General features: G+C 42.3%; 2 protein-coding genes across 7 annotated transcripts in view; one reads left to right on the top strand and one right to left on the bottom strand.

Moving 5' to 3' along the window:
* The window catches only part of AKR1A1 (aldo-keto reductase family 1 member A1), a 27,652-nt gene extending 13,085 nt beyond the window's left edge, over positions 1-14,567 (top strand). For all 4 annotated transcript variants that reach the window (XM_054072758.1, XM_054072759.1, XM_054072760.1 and 1 more), the window contains 7 exons: positions 446-565; positions 2,271-2,422; positions 5,263-5,458; positions 6,044-6,243; positions 7,258-7,330; positions 8,769-8,855; positions 12,532-14,567. In XM_054072758.1, the coding sequence (XP_053928733.1) occupies positions 446-565; positions 2,271-2,422; positions 5,263-5,458; positions 6,044-6,243; positions 7,258-7,330; positions 8,769-8,855; positions 12,532-12,597 (894 nt within the window). In that variant the 3' untranslated portion in view covers positions 12,598-14,567. The remainder of the gene's footprint in view (positions 1-445; positions 566-2,270; positions 2,423-5,262; positions 5,459-6,043; positions 6,244-7,257; positions 7,331-8,768; positions 8,856-12,531) is intronic.
* LOC128852854 (uncharacterized) lies at positions 8,874-16,041 on the bottom strand. Of its 3 annotated transcripts, none has more exons than XR_008450943.1 (4): positions 15,429-16,041; positions 15,221-15,349; positions 15,006-15,135; positions 8,874-11,247 (listed from the first exon to the last, which is right to left on the bottom strand). XR_008450943.1 is itself a non-coding variant. In XM_054072762.1 (4 exons), exons 1-4 carry the CDS (start codon positions 15,812-15,814, stop codon positions 11,140-11,142), a joined length of 741 nt encoding a protein of 246 aa, XP_053928737.1. In that variant the 5' UTR covers positions 15,815-16,041; the 3' UTR covers positions 8,874-11,139. The 3 variants fall into 3 exon arrangements, 2 of the variants coding, with proteins under 2 accessions (XP_053928737.1, XP_053928736.1); XM_054072762.1 differs by having other exon boundaries at positions 15,221-15,555; positions 15,647-16,041; XM_054072761.1 differs by lacking the exon at positions 8,874-11,247 and adding an exon at positions 14,671-14,906 and having other exon boundaries at positions 15,221-15,555; positions 15,647-16,041.

Here is a 16,041-nt window from a genome sequence, read left to right as displayed (position 1 = left end):
AGGAGGAATTTCTTCACCATGAGAGTGAGTGAGGCACTGGCCCAGGTTGTCCAGGGAAGCTGTGGCTGCCCCATCCCTGGAGGTGTTCAAGGTCAGGTTGGATGAGGCCTTGGGCAGCCTGATCTAGTAGGAGATGTCCCTGCGCATGGCACGGGGTTGGAATTAGATGATCTTTAAGGTCCCTTCCAACCCAAACTATTCTAAGATTCTGTGATTCTTATTACCCCGTGTGCATCTTCTAGCCATTAGCTCTTTACTCCTAAAGGCTCTGCCATACAGGACTGTATCCTACTCTGTTTGAGTCTTGTAACCTTATCTAGGTCTGTAGATTGGAGATGTTCCTCACTAAATCCCTAGCATTTTAAAGTTGGTTTTGGTTTTTTTTTCCCCAGTCTTGTATCCGTTTCCACTGCTTACATTGGGTTTGCAATGTATTCTATTACAGGTGAAAGAAGCAGTGAAATATGCTCTAAGTGTGGGTTATCGCCACATCGATTGCGCAGCAGCTTACAGCAATGAAACGGAGATCGGTGAGGCTTTCCAGGAATGCCTTGGGCCCAACAAGGTAAAAAAAAACAAGAATCGCCATGCTAACTGTGTCTGGTGTCAGAATATACAGCTGTGACCTGAAAGTGGACTGTAAAGTTGACATTTGTGGCTTTTACTCCTACTCTGTCCCAGCTGTTTGTTGTTAATCAGGAGCAGACATGAAAGAGAGCTCGCTCTCTTCTTAGAATCATCCTGGTTGTCAGGAGGAGGGAAGATTCAGCAGTGTTTTCATGGAAGCTACAGGAAACGCCTATTTTATTTTATTTTATTTTATTTTATTTTATTTTATTTTATTTTATTTTATTTTATTTCCCTGCCTGTCCCTTTCTCACTTGCAAAGTATTCCTATCCATGTGTTAAAAAACTGAAGGTTCCAAGCATCAGTAGTTATAATGTGAAATATTTGCCATGATTTATATGAAAAGTCACTCTGGTTTGCCGGTGTAGGGTAACATGCAGTGGTGGGTAGACACAGCAAATTTGATGACCGTGTTTTTTGGTTATAGGTAAAATATGAACGAGTAAATACATATTTTTTTTTTAAACGGTGATTGCATTTGAAGTAATCTTCAAACTGACTCTAGGGGCTAAATATAATGTAATGTGACAGGCTTTCCTATGTATCAGCTGAGGTGAAATCTTAAATTCACCCCCTTGCTCTTGCTGGCCCAAGGGGCTGGAAGGATTGCCTGTAGAGCCTTGGAGCCCAGGGAAAAGAAGTTCTGTTCCTGCTTTCCTGCTGCTCTTGCGTTGGCTTTAGGGCAATCTCTTTGTTATGTGATTAGCTTGAGAGAGGCTGTGTTCCGCTTGCCACAGGGATTCCCTCCTACTACATATGGTAACTAATATAGGGAAAGTTAGGACTCTCTTATTCTGTTCATATTCGCTAGCTAGCATAAAACTAGAATTTTCAAAACATCTTTCTCTTTGAACAGAACAGTCATACGTGAAAGACAGAAATAGCTGAATGGTTGGAGGAGAGGAACTAAGGAATTAATCATAACAGCTTCTACAAAGTATAGGCTTGAGTGAAATCTGGTCGCATGTAAGAGAGAGAGAAGTGCCCTCTGATGGTGTTCTGTGCTTCAGCTTGCCAAATACGATCTCCCTCTTGTATTTTGTACTTTCTAGTTAACCAGCTCTCTATTTGTTTAATTTCTGGGTCTTAGCATTCAATGCCCAGTTCTTAGCCTGTTACTTCCAGAACCCAGAAACGCAAGTGCAGAGATTTGGGGAAACAACTTCTGTTTGTTTTCCCACGCTCTTTCCGTGAGAAGCATTCTTGGTTTATAACATGTGATGAGTATAGTAAGGTAGCTGGTTGTGCCTAGAATATGTTAATTGTTAAATAGAAATTAAAGAATTTACATATGAATAAACTGAGTAATCTTTCATAGCCACTTAGTAGCGGCTTTAATCCTTAAATCGGAAAGTTTGGAAAAGTTTGTGTCTGGAGAGGATTTTGTTTTTCAAAACTTCTAGTAAATTGCTAAGTATTTGGTATACTTTAGGAGTTGCCAATGCATGTGCTTCTCTCACTCTTCTCCATCTTCATCCAGTATAATTTTGAAAGGTTTAATTTGTAGGTTCCATGTGTTACCTTTTTTTCTTTAGTAAACTCAAATTGTTCTCTTTGTTTTAAAGCTAGTTAGGGAATTGCTGTAGTTTTCTTTCTTTCTGAACTTGTTCCAGTAAATTATGCTCTCCTCCCTTTCTTACAGGTTATTAAAAGGGAGGACCTGTTTGTAACTTCAAAGCTCTGGAATACCAAGCACCACCCAGAAGATGTAGAGCCAGCATTAAAGAAAACACTTGGAGATTTGAAACTGGATTACCTGGACCTGTACCTCATGCACTGGCCTCATGCCTTTGAGTAAGTTCTATATGGGAAGGGCACAAAATGCATAAACCTCAATTTTACATAAGTGGCTGGTGGTGTATCCTGAGGACCTTCTTTCTGAGCTGTGATTTCCTTCCTGTGTGTGCTGCCTGCAAGATGTTTTTCAGCGTGGCTAGTAGTATAGTCCTACACACTGTCATACAGACACTCTTTCCTACCCATAACCTGTATTATTACTCATATTTGGTCCATTCATTCACAGAGGTAATTGTTTAAATTTCATTATTCTTTGAATTTCATTTGGGTGGGAATTTTACCGTTAGATTTGCAGTAAGACTGTGAACATACTACAGGTGAGACGAAACTTCTGGTTTTGTGTAGAAGTATTATGAATAGAAAAGGGGTAGTTGTTCGCATTATTTAGCCATGATGAGGCTGGGAAAATGAGGTAAGTCTTAATTTAATTTTTTAAGCAAGTACTGAAATTTTTCACTAATGAGAAGATCTAGGTAATGACATTAGAATCACTAAATTTCTGACAGTTTGGCATGGATAGCAAAGTTAGGTGACTGACAGTAGTCTCGCTGGAAAAAAGTAATAAAGCTTTATGCAGCAGGTTTCTATACTGAAGATTACCATTTTATACTAGCTGAAAATTTGGCTTGCTGTGAGGTAAAGTCTTCCTTGAGCTCAAAATGTATTAGAAGTTTAAAATAGTCCAGTGTCTTCATCTGGGCATTGGGAAGTGTGGCAGTTATTCTTGGTTCTGCCACTGACCTATATGGTAACCTTGAGGAAATAGCAAAACTGCTTTTGCCTATGTTTTACTTACTTGTAAAATGAGAAAAAAGTGTTTTGTAAAGAAGGCAGCACTTTTTTCTAATAGTTATTAACTGTACTGGTGCAGCATCATAGTGGTATCTGTATGAGGAAGAAATGAAAATGTCTTCTTATGACAATTTAATTGTAGTAATTCTATGATTTGAGGAAATATGAGAAGAGAAAGTTCTACAGTTAAGTGCTAAATACATTTATCCTACAACCCCATCAGAAGTGGAGTCCCTTGCTTTATTTTCTTGTAGATGTGGAAGCTGCTTTTTACCCCTACAATCAGTAAAAAGGCAGGGAGAGAATGAATCTCCTGACAAGATGTTTGCACGGAGACTTTACTCGACAGGAAAAGCCTGGTCAAGTTGAGAGGCTTCCTTCTGCTCTGCAAATCTGAACATGTTTTTCCTTTTCTAGCCATATGATCTGAATTTTACAAAGCCTACGACGCTAAGGATAAGAGGAAAGATGCTGAAATTATAAATATATCCCTCACCGTAACAGAATGAGGAAGTGTTTTTAACGAGAGCTGGTTTGGAGGAAGAACTTCTGTTAAAAATTCCCCCATTGTGAAATGTTTGTTTTCCAGTTGACTGAACAAAAAAAACCAAACCCCAAACCATTAAACGTTGCTTTGATGGTACACATAACACAAATAATGATGTATGTTTAGATATTGCCAATATTTAAATTTGCTTGATGTTGTGGAAACTATTGATAAAACTGACATTCTAATGAAGCAGTTTCATGTTTTCTCATTGGAAACTGTTCACTCTCCAGTTTTCCATTAGCTCTGCTTCAACGATCTTAACGTGAAGTTATCAATAATGCCTGTTGTATTGGGAAGCTGAGCAAAGGAATGTTATTTACCCAGAAATTAAAGTAGAATTCTGTGTGAAAATCACAGTGCCTCTAGGTCTTGAAAATTAAACTCTCACTTAATATACAACTCTTGGCATACAAGTCTGCTTTTCTTAGTCGGGAGCTCATAGGGCTTTCAGAGTTATTTTTGGTTCTAGGTTTATCAATGACATGAACAAGCACCGTCTCCCCTTGTCCCCAGCTGCTGTCACTTTTCACACCGTTCGCTGTTTGGCTGTAGAGCTCTGTGAGACAGTCTCTGGGATCTGAGCTAGCAGAGTCCAGCAGTGGTTACAAAGCAGGGCTCTTCCAGTGGGGTTGCAGGCACCCCTTCGTGTACGGATTGCTCGGAGACCAGTTTGTAGCCTTTTGGCAGTGCGGTGGTGTCACCTGGCATAACCAGGTTCTTTGTGTCCATTTTGGTTGTTGGGGTTTTTTTGTTTGGTGACCTTTTTTTGGGGAAGAAGTGTTTTTAAAAATATTATTTTATTCATCCAGATTGGATGGGGCCTTGGGCAGCCTGATCTAGTGGGATATGTCCCTAGGGGGGTTGGAACTGGATGATCTTTAAGGTCCCTTCCAACCCAAACCATTCTATGATTCTTAAATCAGTTGATGTGACTAATTGTAAACACACCCAGCCTACAGTCAACATGTGAATGTTAAGTGCAGATTCTCACAGGAGTTTTGTGTAAAGTGATGACACTGCTACAAAATCCAGAGGGAGTGTGAAATGAGCATGCTTTGAATACAGGCTCTGCCGATAGCTCTTAAACCAAGATCCCTTTGGCAGCAGCTCCAAACAGACTATGAAGAATATCAGTCCTCCCTCAAAACCAAACTGAAACCCCAAAGCTCCTCTGAGTTGCTGCTCTCTGAATCAGCTGATTTGCAAAGAGCTGCTGCTGTGTATTCAGTGGCTTATTGGTTTTGTGTTGTCACTACTGTAATAGGTAAGTTCAAAGTACTTTATAACAAGTTTACATAGGAAAGACTATATGTGAAATAATTCCGTATAAGTTAAGTCAACATAATGGAGTTGAACAGACGAATTGCTTAATTTCTACTGTCCTCCAAACTATGTGTAAACTATTGAGACTACTTTGAGGAAAGTTTCTTTTAGTGAACTAAAATAATATGAACAATGTGGGATATATACTTATACTCTGCCTTTGATGCTTTAGACGAGGAGACAATCTCTTCCCAAAGAATCCTGATAACACGATGCGTTATGATTACACTGATTACAAGGATACCTGGAAGGCTATGGAGAAGTTGGTAGAAAAAGGTCTTGTGAAAGCCATTGGGCTGTCAAACTTCAACAGTCGTCAGATTGATGATGTGATAAGTGTGGCTACGGTCAAACCAGCTGTGCTCCAGGTAAGGTGGAGAGGACGAATACCTTTCCTATGGGTCCATAAGAGTGAAAGATTTGCAGACTAGGTGTTTAGCATAAAAGGTGTAGCTTCTTATGTACAGGGAAGAATATAGCCACCTCTGCAGGAGTGAGGACACATAGGTGGTCTTTCCAGGCAGATTAATTTGCAGGGGGAAAAGGTTTAGATCTGTGTTCTGTGGCCGTATATGCCTGCTTAACTGAACAGGTTTGTGGAAGAGTTAGTCTTCCCTGTGAGGAACAACGTAGTCTACAAGAAAGACAGAGTGTGGGGGAGTAATTTGAAAGCATTCTCTAGAGAGCTTCATTGCTTCTTGAATGATCCGTTAGGTATGTGGGGAAAATGCAGCACTCTAAGCTTAGGCCATCTGTTCTCTTTTTCCTGTAAACTTAGCCTACCAGACACACTTTAATTCTTTCACTAAAGCTTATCCTCATAAGGTTATGCAGAATTTGGAACAACCTCCTGTGATGGGTTTGATTCAGCTGTGCTTTTGACTTCCTGTTTGTTTAAGAGTTTTATTTTGATATCTGTTCTCTTAGACACTCATTGTACGTCATTTTAATAGGTAGAGTGCCATCCTTACCTAGCTCAGAATGAGCTGATAGCTCACTGCCAGAAACAAGGACTGGTTGTCACTGCCTACAGTCCCCTTGGTTCTCCAGATCGGATGTGGAAACACCCAGATGAGCCTGTGCTTCTAGAAGAACCTGGGATCAAAAAACTGGGAGAAAAATACAGCAAGTCACCTGCACAGATCATGCTCAGGTACAGAGCGATTGTGAGAGAGGGTGGCAACTGGGGCCTGGCCTTAAATAAAGCAAAACACACAGGCTAGAAGGAATCTACTTAAAAGTGCATGTTCTTCCACATTGGTGAGAAGTTAAAGTTGTGGGGAGTGCCAAAAGCAGACCCCATTTGGTACTTATTTTATAGAGGTAGGAGAGTTGGTCGTGCCTTAGGTCAGGTGGATGCACTAGATCAGAGAAGTCCATTAATGGTCTGGATCCATGCCTGAAGCTGTTCACTGCCTTTTCTGCTGTAAAATAGCAGTAATGCAGTTCAGGCACCACATCTGAGTGCCACCTACTGAATTTGCGTGTGGCCGGTTTCTTGAACTCTTGAGCTGTTGCTACTGCGTGCAGAGGGGCTCCCAGGAAGAGGGGCTGAGGAAGGAACCTTCCCCTTTCACACTGAAGAACTGTTTACTGGTTTGTTTTTATATAGCCAGGTACTGGATACTGGAAAACCGGATGATTGAGTGATATCCAGAATGTGATCAGCACCTTGTAAAGTAAAATTGGATTTCTGTCCTCCTTTTTTGTCTGGTTCCACATCTATCAACATCACAAGTAAAGTCTTGGGCTGTCACCCTGCAGCGGAACATGTTCAAGACTCGGTGCGCAAGCCACTAGACAGGCACTTGAGTGATCTGGGTTTTCTTCTAGTTTCTCAATGTCATGTTAGAACTTGCATGAAGCATTTATATACATTTTCCTGATTGTTCCTTGGATTTCTAGCTTAAACCACCTGAAACTTGCTTTTTTGTTCAAAGGCATGAACATCTTCCTCTCGTGGTCCAGTGCCTACTGTGTTGCTTGAGCTTGGACATACTGGGTCCTAATACAATGCAGAGCCATGTCAGCCCTCTTCTGGGTATTTTTATTTCACGTGGAAACATAAGTGGTGTCTCTGCTGCCACAGATTATTACTCGACCAAAATAAATAGCAGCGTTCTCGACCTGCTTGCGTAGAAAATCTCTCTTCTCCTTCTCTTCACAGATGGCAAGTGCAGCGTAAAGTGGTTGCGATTCCCAAGAGTGTCACTCCTGCTCGCATTCAGCAGAATCTCCAGGTAAGTTTAAGTGGAGGAGACAAGTTTCAGCGATGTCCATTCAAGAAAGTAATACAGTGGCCTGCTACCGGCAGAACAATGAGCTGAGGCACTTGGTTCATACTTCTTCATCCACACATGCACAAGCTTAGAAGGGAGGATAAAGATTTTTGGAAAACAAACTTGATGTGTTTTAAGCAACTAAGAGTGTGTGCGTGTGCATATGTGCATGTGCACAGTCTTGTTAGCAAAAGGTGAAGAATGTCCTTAGTAGGAATCTAAATGAAAAATCATTATTGAAATTTATCTGAGATACAAATTTATGGATCAAGGGAGTGTTCTAATGATGTTTGATGGTTCTTATTTATGAATAATAGTTATTACAACCTGCAGGTAAGGGCTGGTGACTGTTTCTGCAGCAAACTGCTGTTCTAATGATGATGAAGGAATAGAATTAGTGTGGTTCACTTTGACTCTGAAGTAGACACGGTTTGCTTTAGAAACGATTTGAAAACTGACTTCCAATAATTTGGAGGGAAGCCTGTGAATCACCTCCTGTGATCTTTTTTCAGCCCTTAATCAGACAGATTAGCTGATTACATACTTGCTTTTAAGCTAAGACTTGTTTCTGTAGCTGTTACTCCCATTAAACCAATTTCTGCCCTGTAGTTTCCTGCTAGATGTATCAAGAAATTCTGGTAAACTCTGCAGTTACTCGAGGTTTAGATCTGCATGGAAAAAGAAATATTGACTGAATAGGCAGCACTTGGAGGAGCAGCCCCACTGCTTCTTAGGTTTGTGGAAGAATGCTGTGCAGTACCAGTGTAAGCTTAGAGATGGGGAGTGTATGCACATCTCAAGCTTTAAGCCTCTGTTTTGGTGTTTGTTATAAAATGGCTTTAATTGCAACTTCATATTTATGGACGGAAGACAAACTGGTAACATCTGAAGCCAAGATTGTTACAGATACATAAATTCTGTTGATCAGAGTTGCATGGAAATACCCTCTGTTTGAGGCTCAGACTTACCAAAACAGCTTCTGAAGGTGTTTGAAATAGTACAAGTTGCACTATGTTTAATTTACTTTAATGCTAGGATCGTGAAACTTTAATATAGCATGTAGTTTTCTTTTTCAAAATACAAAAGGAATATTATGTAACTGCAGCTTAAGAAATAATTCCAGTTGTTTGTGTGTATGTGTGTGTTTGCTTCAGCTACAACTGTGTTAAACTAGAAATAGCGGTGTGTCACGTCACTGCTGCTGTTCTGCTCTGTCCTGGATGACCGAGGAGAGAACTTTTCTGCTTTAAGTCAGCTCTATTGCTTGTGGATCTCTGGGGAAATTCAGGGCACAAAGAGATAGTTGTGACTTACAAAGGAAACAAAACCGAAATTTAACACAAATTAAACAATGAAAAATCCATAGTTATTGAATAAAGCCTCTTGTTTTTGTTCTCAGGTGTTTGATTTCAGCCTTACAGAAGAGGAGATGAGCCACATCGGAAACCTGAATAAAAACTGGCGTTACATTGTGCCAATGATTACGGTAAATTTTGCATGTTTCTTATGCTTTTGATTACGTGCATGTGACCACAACTTGGGGTTTCTGCGGTTTTCTTTCTTTTACTGTCCCTGTCTGTACTACTTAATGAATAAGAGCGTTACATCTTTGTAGGGTGTCTAAAATGAAAGAATTTTGCAAAAGCTAGGTACAAAAAAGGTGGCTTTTTGAATTTTTTTCCTCCTGTTTTGGCCACTGATGGGTGTCTTGAGCTCCCATTACGGACCCGTCGATGGGTCTGCAGCCAGAGGCCCATCTTGTTTCAAGTCTCACCAGACTCCTGCTGATTTGCTCTTCTCATGTACAAACAGGCCGAGGTCCACACCATTCATCCAGAAGAACCCCTTGTTCCAGCTGTCCCTACCTACTTTGTACTATAAGCCTCTAAGATCAGTGAGGACTCAGAAAGCTGTTAGTTGTCCACATCCATTGTGAAAGTCACGTGAGGGAATCTGTCCGCTTTGCTCCACTGGATGTCCCCCTTTCAATGACCTTCCTAAGTTTGGCTTAGGCTTTGTTATTTTTCTTCCCAAACCCATTAGCCACAGCCTCTTTTAGCGTCAGTGGTTTACTCTGGCACATGAAACCTTACCTCATGCTATCAGATGCTGATCTGTTTTTAGAGAAATGCCTTCTAAGTATTGAAGGCTCCTTGTTCTTTATTTTTGGATCTTAAAGGACTTAACTCTTGTCCCTTTCCCCTCACCAAAAAGTAATTTCAATGCCTTGTTGTCCCTTGTCCTTATAATGTTCCTCATTTCTTATTGTCCTGCTTCTGACTGTGCAACAGAGAGCTGTTGCCATTCCCTGGTGTGTCACAGACCAACATATGGCAGCTCTGCTCTAATGAGTCTGAAGTGATTTATCCCTTCTCTGTCAGACAGTACATCGTTACAGTAGGTCTCTCTGCAAATTTGGACGCTGTCAAGCATACTCTTACCTCTCTGGGGGGTTTGTCTGCCTATAAATTATTCTTCAATAGTCGGTGGCTTCTGGCTATTGGAATTCTTTCTGCAAAGCTTTTCTCTAGGATTTGTCATTGAGTTTTTTTGAGTGTTTGAGAGCATATCAGTGGCTCGTCTGAGTTAGAGAAGTTGTGAACGTGTGGTGAATGACTGTCTTGTATCCAGGGTAGGCGCTTGTTACAGCTTTTGCTGTTTGTCATGCTGGGGCCTATGAGAGCTTCAAGGCCATGCTTTTAATGGTAAGGTTGCTGCATTATGTGTGCGTAAATATAAACCCTCACATCCCTACAGCCAAAATTATCTTTGTACTTAGGAATCTGGAGTCTGTAGACCAAACTGCAAGCTTCACTGCTGATCTGTGTGAATGCAGCGGCAACAAGCACACCTGCTGCTGACAGCATGGCTTTCTTCAAGTGTTTTGCTACTCCTGGTGCAAACAAAGTTGTTTTGTTAATGAAGCTGAAAAACACATTAGAATGTAGCCCAGCTTGGATGAGCTGGGACAATTCATGTACTTTTGTTACCTGGGAGACCTGATCAGATCACAGTGATTCACAAAGGAGAGATGAAATACAGTTCAAAGTGCTGGCCCATCCAGCTGGAGAAAGGGTGAATGGGATGCAGCTGGGCTTCAAAGATGTTGCCATATTGTCAGATAAAAAGACAGGAAGAAGCAAGATGAGGAGAATTAAAACGGGACTCTGTAGCTGTAAGATCTCTAGTGGAACCTTTTGTCTCCTGCCCATCCCTTCTGGGCTTATCAGAAAGAATTTTCATCAACTGTGAATTAAAATTCCTGTCTAACCTTTTGTGCCTGTCTCCTCCATGAATCTAACTTACAGTGTCTAGATTTCAAAGTGTGATATGGCAGTGATATCAGAGCTCCTATCGTAACTAACAAGACAGTCTTTCCTTGCTGTTCTTCATTGATCTATAACCACAAGTTCTTTAAGCTGTGCCACTCTTTTCCACGTTGTGTTTTTGTTTAAAACCTGAGGAAAGGCTGTTACATTGCTTGCAGGCAATTTAAGTCGCTTTATACTTCAGCATTTCTTTATCTGGGTAGAGGTTGGAAATTACCTTGCACCAACCTGAAATCTAAATTTTTGGAAACACATAATTGGCCAAAGAATACACTGAAGCAAAACTTGAATGACTGGCAAGCCAGGAAAGGAGTGATGGTGGTGTACACATGATAATCTGTCTATTTTTGATAGTTAGCTACTGTTGACCTCCAATGTGTTCACTGCTGATTTTTTGTTACCTGTCCTCCCCTTCTCTCAAATTCCTGGGGTGGACTGCTATCAGCTATGTGAAACATTGCTTCTGGCAGCTGCTGTCTTGGCATGCTGTGAACAAGAATGCTTACCTGGAGAGCTGTTCTGTGCAGCAAAATATGCAGGAGGAAGAAACTGGGGAGAAAAATGACGAATATGAATTTAGGAACATGAGGAAGTTGTTGGCTCTCAAGGGATAACAGGAAACCTGAAGATACTGCAATATTTTTGTCCCCGGTTTTAGGATTCTCTTCAGTTGACAGCTTCATTTCAGCTTTATTTTATTTTAATCTGAGTGTCAGTCAAACTATAACATCTTAGTTTTCTGCTCTGTAGTGCCCTCAAGTGACTAATTTCACACTTCAGTAGTCTTCATGGTAAACAATTCATTACTAGAGTTTCTAGGTTTTGTACTGAAAGCAAATAGAGGGACTTGCTAGTGGATACTTGGTTTGAAAGTCCTTGTGATTTCCCTCTGTCCCTGTTAATGTTTTCAGTGATCTCTAGTATCACCTTAATATAGAAATCACATTTATTTGTATAAAAATCAATTATTTCTGTAACAAACTTTGATTCAGTCATTAGTCACTTACTGTAAGTTTTAACTAAGTAGTGCTAGTCTGTCACCCAGGAGGCGTCTATGTCATTGCCAGTGCTGCACCTAAACTTCCGCAGATGTTACAGATGAGGGGCAAGGTTTAACCTCAGCTCCTTGGAAGCTGGAGGTATGCAATGGACTTAATGCAACTGGAAATGCACCTCGTGCATCTGAATGCTTAGAAGTGGGATGTAGGAAATGAGAATTCTACATGGACACATCTGCTTTTGGGCCAGCCCGAGCCTCTGTTTCATTTTCTGTGTCTATCAGTTTTAGTATTTCCATTTTACAGCTGGAAAAGCCATGGAAATGTTCTTAAACAAAATGTGCTATGGAGGAGTTCAGTGACACTACCGATACTTCAGCGTATGACCCTGCACAAGTTATTCAGTGTGTTTCATCTTATCCATCTGTAAAAACTGGCAGCCCAGCAACTCTTTATCTTGGAAACATGGGCAAAAGCTTCAGCTCCAATACAGTGTCTTGAAGCGTGCATGTTACAACACTTACCCAGTAACAGCTACAAGGCAAAAGGCTTTTAACTGTTCTCAATCTAATTCTTCAAACCTTGGCAGCTGGAAGAAAGACCCTTGCTGTAGGCTACAGAAATCTTTCTTTTTAAATTGTTTTTTTAAATTTTGCTTTCAAGAAGTGCTAAGAGGACGCAGGGGCAGAGTGAACAGCTCTTGTTTAAGCTGAAGAAGATGCTCCCAGATGTTTGGAATATGATGATTTAGAAATCTAAACTATGCAGAGCTTGAAACTGAGAGTAAGAACGAATTTTTATCTTTCTGACATGAGTCTGTCTGTTTGCTTCACAGGTGGACGGGAAGCTAGTAGCAAGAGATGCTGGACACCCCCACTACCCTTTCAATGACCCCTATTAACTACTAGAAAATAAGATGTTAGAGTGACATGCTCCTCTGCGTGCTCTTCCACAAAGTAATTGTTGCCACAATTTATCAAAAAAACTTGTTCAAGTAAAACCTTCCTTCCTGAGCAGGTTTAGTCACAATGTGCTCCTTCTAAGTGACCTCTGTTCTGGAGGCACCATAGTTTTTCTACGTCAAATTTTGTGGATTTATTACAATGACTGCAAGCTTGCTCCTGGAAGCACTGAATCTTTTGGGAATTAAATAAAGAGTAGATGAGCCTAAATCAAGTTCCAAACATATCATTATCAGGCTAGGGCAATACTTTGGATTTACTGCCTCTGAAACTGTTTTGAAAGCTCCAGTTATTACCATAAGGGGAAAAAAAAGGAGGGGAAAGGCATGAAAGCAGTTTGAGACTGAACAGCTGCTCAGCCATTGACCTTGATATCTTTATTAATAGTTTTATACAGAGAATAAGGTGAAATGTGCTACAGTTGCACTGTGTCCCTAAACCATTCATTAAAACCAAAGTAAACGGCCATGCCCAGTGCTTTTTATCCCCTTTAGAGTACTTGTGGGACTTAGAATTATCCCTTCTCTATTTTCTTTTTCTTTCAATTTGCCTGTAGATTTGAGGAGAATAAATGCATACCCTGGAGCAGGCCTTCAGGGCAATCCTTTGTTGATATCTTGTGGGTGGGTTCCAACTCTGACAATAGCTCTGATGGTCCCATCACAAAAGCCTGGAGAACTTTTTTTTGTAAGCCTTGGTGAAGCTGCCCAGTGTCTCTTTTACTAAAGATGTCCAGACTGAGTTCTGGAAGGTCATAAAATCAGTTCCTGACTCCACAGTAAGAGCAAAGGGCTCCTTCCATTTTAGTGTCGCACGTTCAACTGCTGCCTGGGTAAATGTTTGGGAGAGCCTGTCCTGTCTCCTGTTCCACCGCTGACCTGCTGGTAACACTAGGCCAAGCCGTTTGCCTTTTCTGCACCTCTGCTTTCCTACCTTGCCGTGTTTCTGCGTCCCAGGCAGGGACTAGCTGTACACTGGGAGCAGGACTGGAGCTCTGGCTTTAACAAAGGTTGTGTTTTGTTCCAGTCTCTTAGTGAATTGTCTATAGCTCTGAGTACAAAGGGGCATGAGGTGTTAGTGCCTACTGGTGTTCTGACGGTGACACCTTCTGTGGCCTTAGCAATGCCAATGCTTTATTTTGGTTTCTCTACCTGTAAAACAACATTAATGCTCATTTGCCTTGGTGCAGGCAGGGTGCAGGCAGTTTCTAAAGGCCTCTGGGATTTAAAACAAAAGAACTCTTTCAGATCTGTTGATGCCATTCAGAGACAGTCATAGGCACGGCTCCTCGTTTGCTGCTGGATAAAGAGTGCATAACTGACTGTAAGGGAAAGAAAGAATCACTATTATCTTCCCCACAGCGATAAAAATCACAGCATCAGAAAAGTTATCCTCTGTATTCAAATGGTTCAAAAATTAAAGAAATCAGATTATTTTAGTTTTCTTAACCTCATTTACAGTAGGTCCTTCGTTTAATAAAACTATGTATTCATCTCAAGCATAATGCCTCTGCAAGTATTTCCTGCCGTGGGCCTCACCGTATGCAGCTGAACTGGAACAAACCTGTTCATCGCTCTTGGTAATCCTTACGTTAAATTTAAAGAATTTCTGTTCCTCAGTAAAGTGTTTCTTAATTCCTCCTGAATTTACCTCAACGGAGAAAGCGATTACAGCTCTGTTAGGAATCGATGTTTTCTTCAGATGGGAATGCAATCCCTGTTGATTTTTTATTCTAATCAAATATGGGTGGCTTTGAATACGGTTCTTACTGCGAATCAGTAGGGAAGCAATTTTACTTTGAAAGTGCTGTGCAGAATGTTAACAGCAGTCATCCTGCCAAGAAAAATGGCTTTTGTTGCATGTATTTCCACTTGTATGTTTGCATGTCTCCAATAAATACTATGCTTGATGTATGACTTTGAGACTTGTTTCTCCCCACTCTAATGTCAGGGCCCCAATTAACTGTTTAAAGTTACTCTCTATCAAGAGCATGTACACAGGCAGAGAGAATTCCTAAAAAAAGCAGGTTAATTTTATGTCTCTCTTAAACCCAACCTTCCCAGTTCTGTCACTGCATGCAGTAACACAGCATGATTGAAGCTGGCGAACCTTTATCTTGATGCAGCACGGGGGGAAGCAACCCTCTGGGTCTGCAGCTGTGGCCGTGCTGCTGTGTAGGGGTTCTGTGAAGGGCCCTACTGTCACGGCAGCAGCAGCCATGTCTGCCTGGCCAGGCAGGTTCCCTGTGCTGCAGGAAAGTGAAGCCCCAACATGAGCCAAGGTGGAAGACAGCTGACACCTTGCTCAGGAGAGGTAAAGGTCAAGTTGGAGCTGATTGGCTGCTCACCTTAGGGAGATGGTGGTCGAGCTGCAGCTGACTGGCTGCTTGCCCTGGAGAGATGGTGGTCAAGCTGGACCTGACTGGCTGATTGCCTTGGAGAGATGGTGGTTGAGCTGGAGCTGACTGACTCCTTGCCCTGGAGAGGCAGAGGTCGAACTGGAGCCAACTGACCGCTCACCTTGGAGAGATGGTGGTCGAGCTGGAGCCAACTGACTGCTCACCTTGGATAGATGGTGGTTGAGCTGGAGCCAACTGACCGCTCGCCTTGGAGAGGCAGAAGTTGAGCTGGAGCTGACTGACCCCTCACTCTGGAGAGGCGCAGGTTGAGCTGGAGCCAACTCACCGCTCGCCTTGGAGAGACGGTGGTTGAGTTGAAGCCAACTGACCCCTCACTCTGGAGAGGTGCAGGTTGAGCTGGAGCAAACTCACCGCTCGCCTTGGAGAGACGGTGGTTGAGTTGAAGCCAACTGACTGCTTGCCTTGGGGAGATTGTGGTCGAGCTGGAGATGACCACTTGCCTTGGAGAGATGTTGGCTGAGCTGGAGCCGACTAACAGCTTGCGTTGGAGAGACGGAGGTCAAGCTGGAACTGACCGACTGCTCACCTTGGAGAGATGGTGGTCAAGCTGCAGTCAACTGACCACTCACCTTGGAGAGTTGGTGGTTGAGTTGGAGCTGACTCTCCCTCACCCTAGGGAGATGTTGGCTGAGCTGGAGCCGACTGACCACTTGCCTTGGAGAGATGGTGGTTGAGTTGGAGCCAGCTGACTGCTTACCTTGGAGAGACAGAGGTCTAACTGGAGCCAACTGACCCATCGCTCTGGAGAGGCAGATGTCAAATGTGGGGAGATGATGCCAGGCCAAGGGTGCTGGTGTCTCCCAACTTGTAAGGCAGAGAAACAGGGGCTCTTCAAAGCCTGGTGTGGTGGCGGGGCTGTTGCGCACCACACCTGCTCTGCTCAGCTCCCAGCCTGCTCTGGGAGGTGGGGGAGGAGGAACTCCCTGGAGGAGCCCCGGGGTCGGTGATCCGGCTCCAGGCTAGG

This window comes from Cuculus canorus, chromosome 8 (genome assembly GCF_017976375.1).
Source record: "Cuculus canorus isolate bCucCan1 chromosome 8, bCucCan1.pri, whole genome shotgun sequence".
In the NCBI taxonomy this organism is placed as follows: domain Eukaryota; kingdom Metazoa; phylum Chordata; class Aves; order Cuculiformes; family Cuculidae; genus Cuculus; species Cuculus canorus.
The sequence above is the reverse complement of the archived record's forward strand: the minus strand, read 5'-3'. Positions and strand labels throughout refer to the sequence as shown.

Coding starts and splice junctions, on each gene's coding strand:
- LOC128852854 (XM_054072761.1), bottom strand. CDS start 15,814: ATGGGTCAGTTGGCTCCAGTTAGACCTCTGTCTCTCCAAGGTAAGCAG. Junction 15,136..15,220: donor TCAACCACCATCTATCCAAG/GTGAGCAGTCAG, acceptor CTGCCTCTCCAG/GGCAAGGAGTCAGTCAGCTC. Junction 14,907..15,005: donor TCGACCACCATCTCCCTAAG/GTGAGCAGCCAA, acceptor ACTTTCCTGCAG/CACAGGGAACCTGCCTGGCC.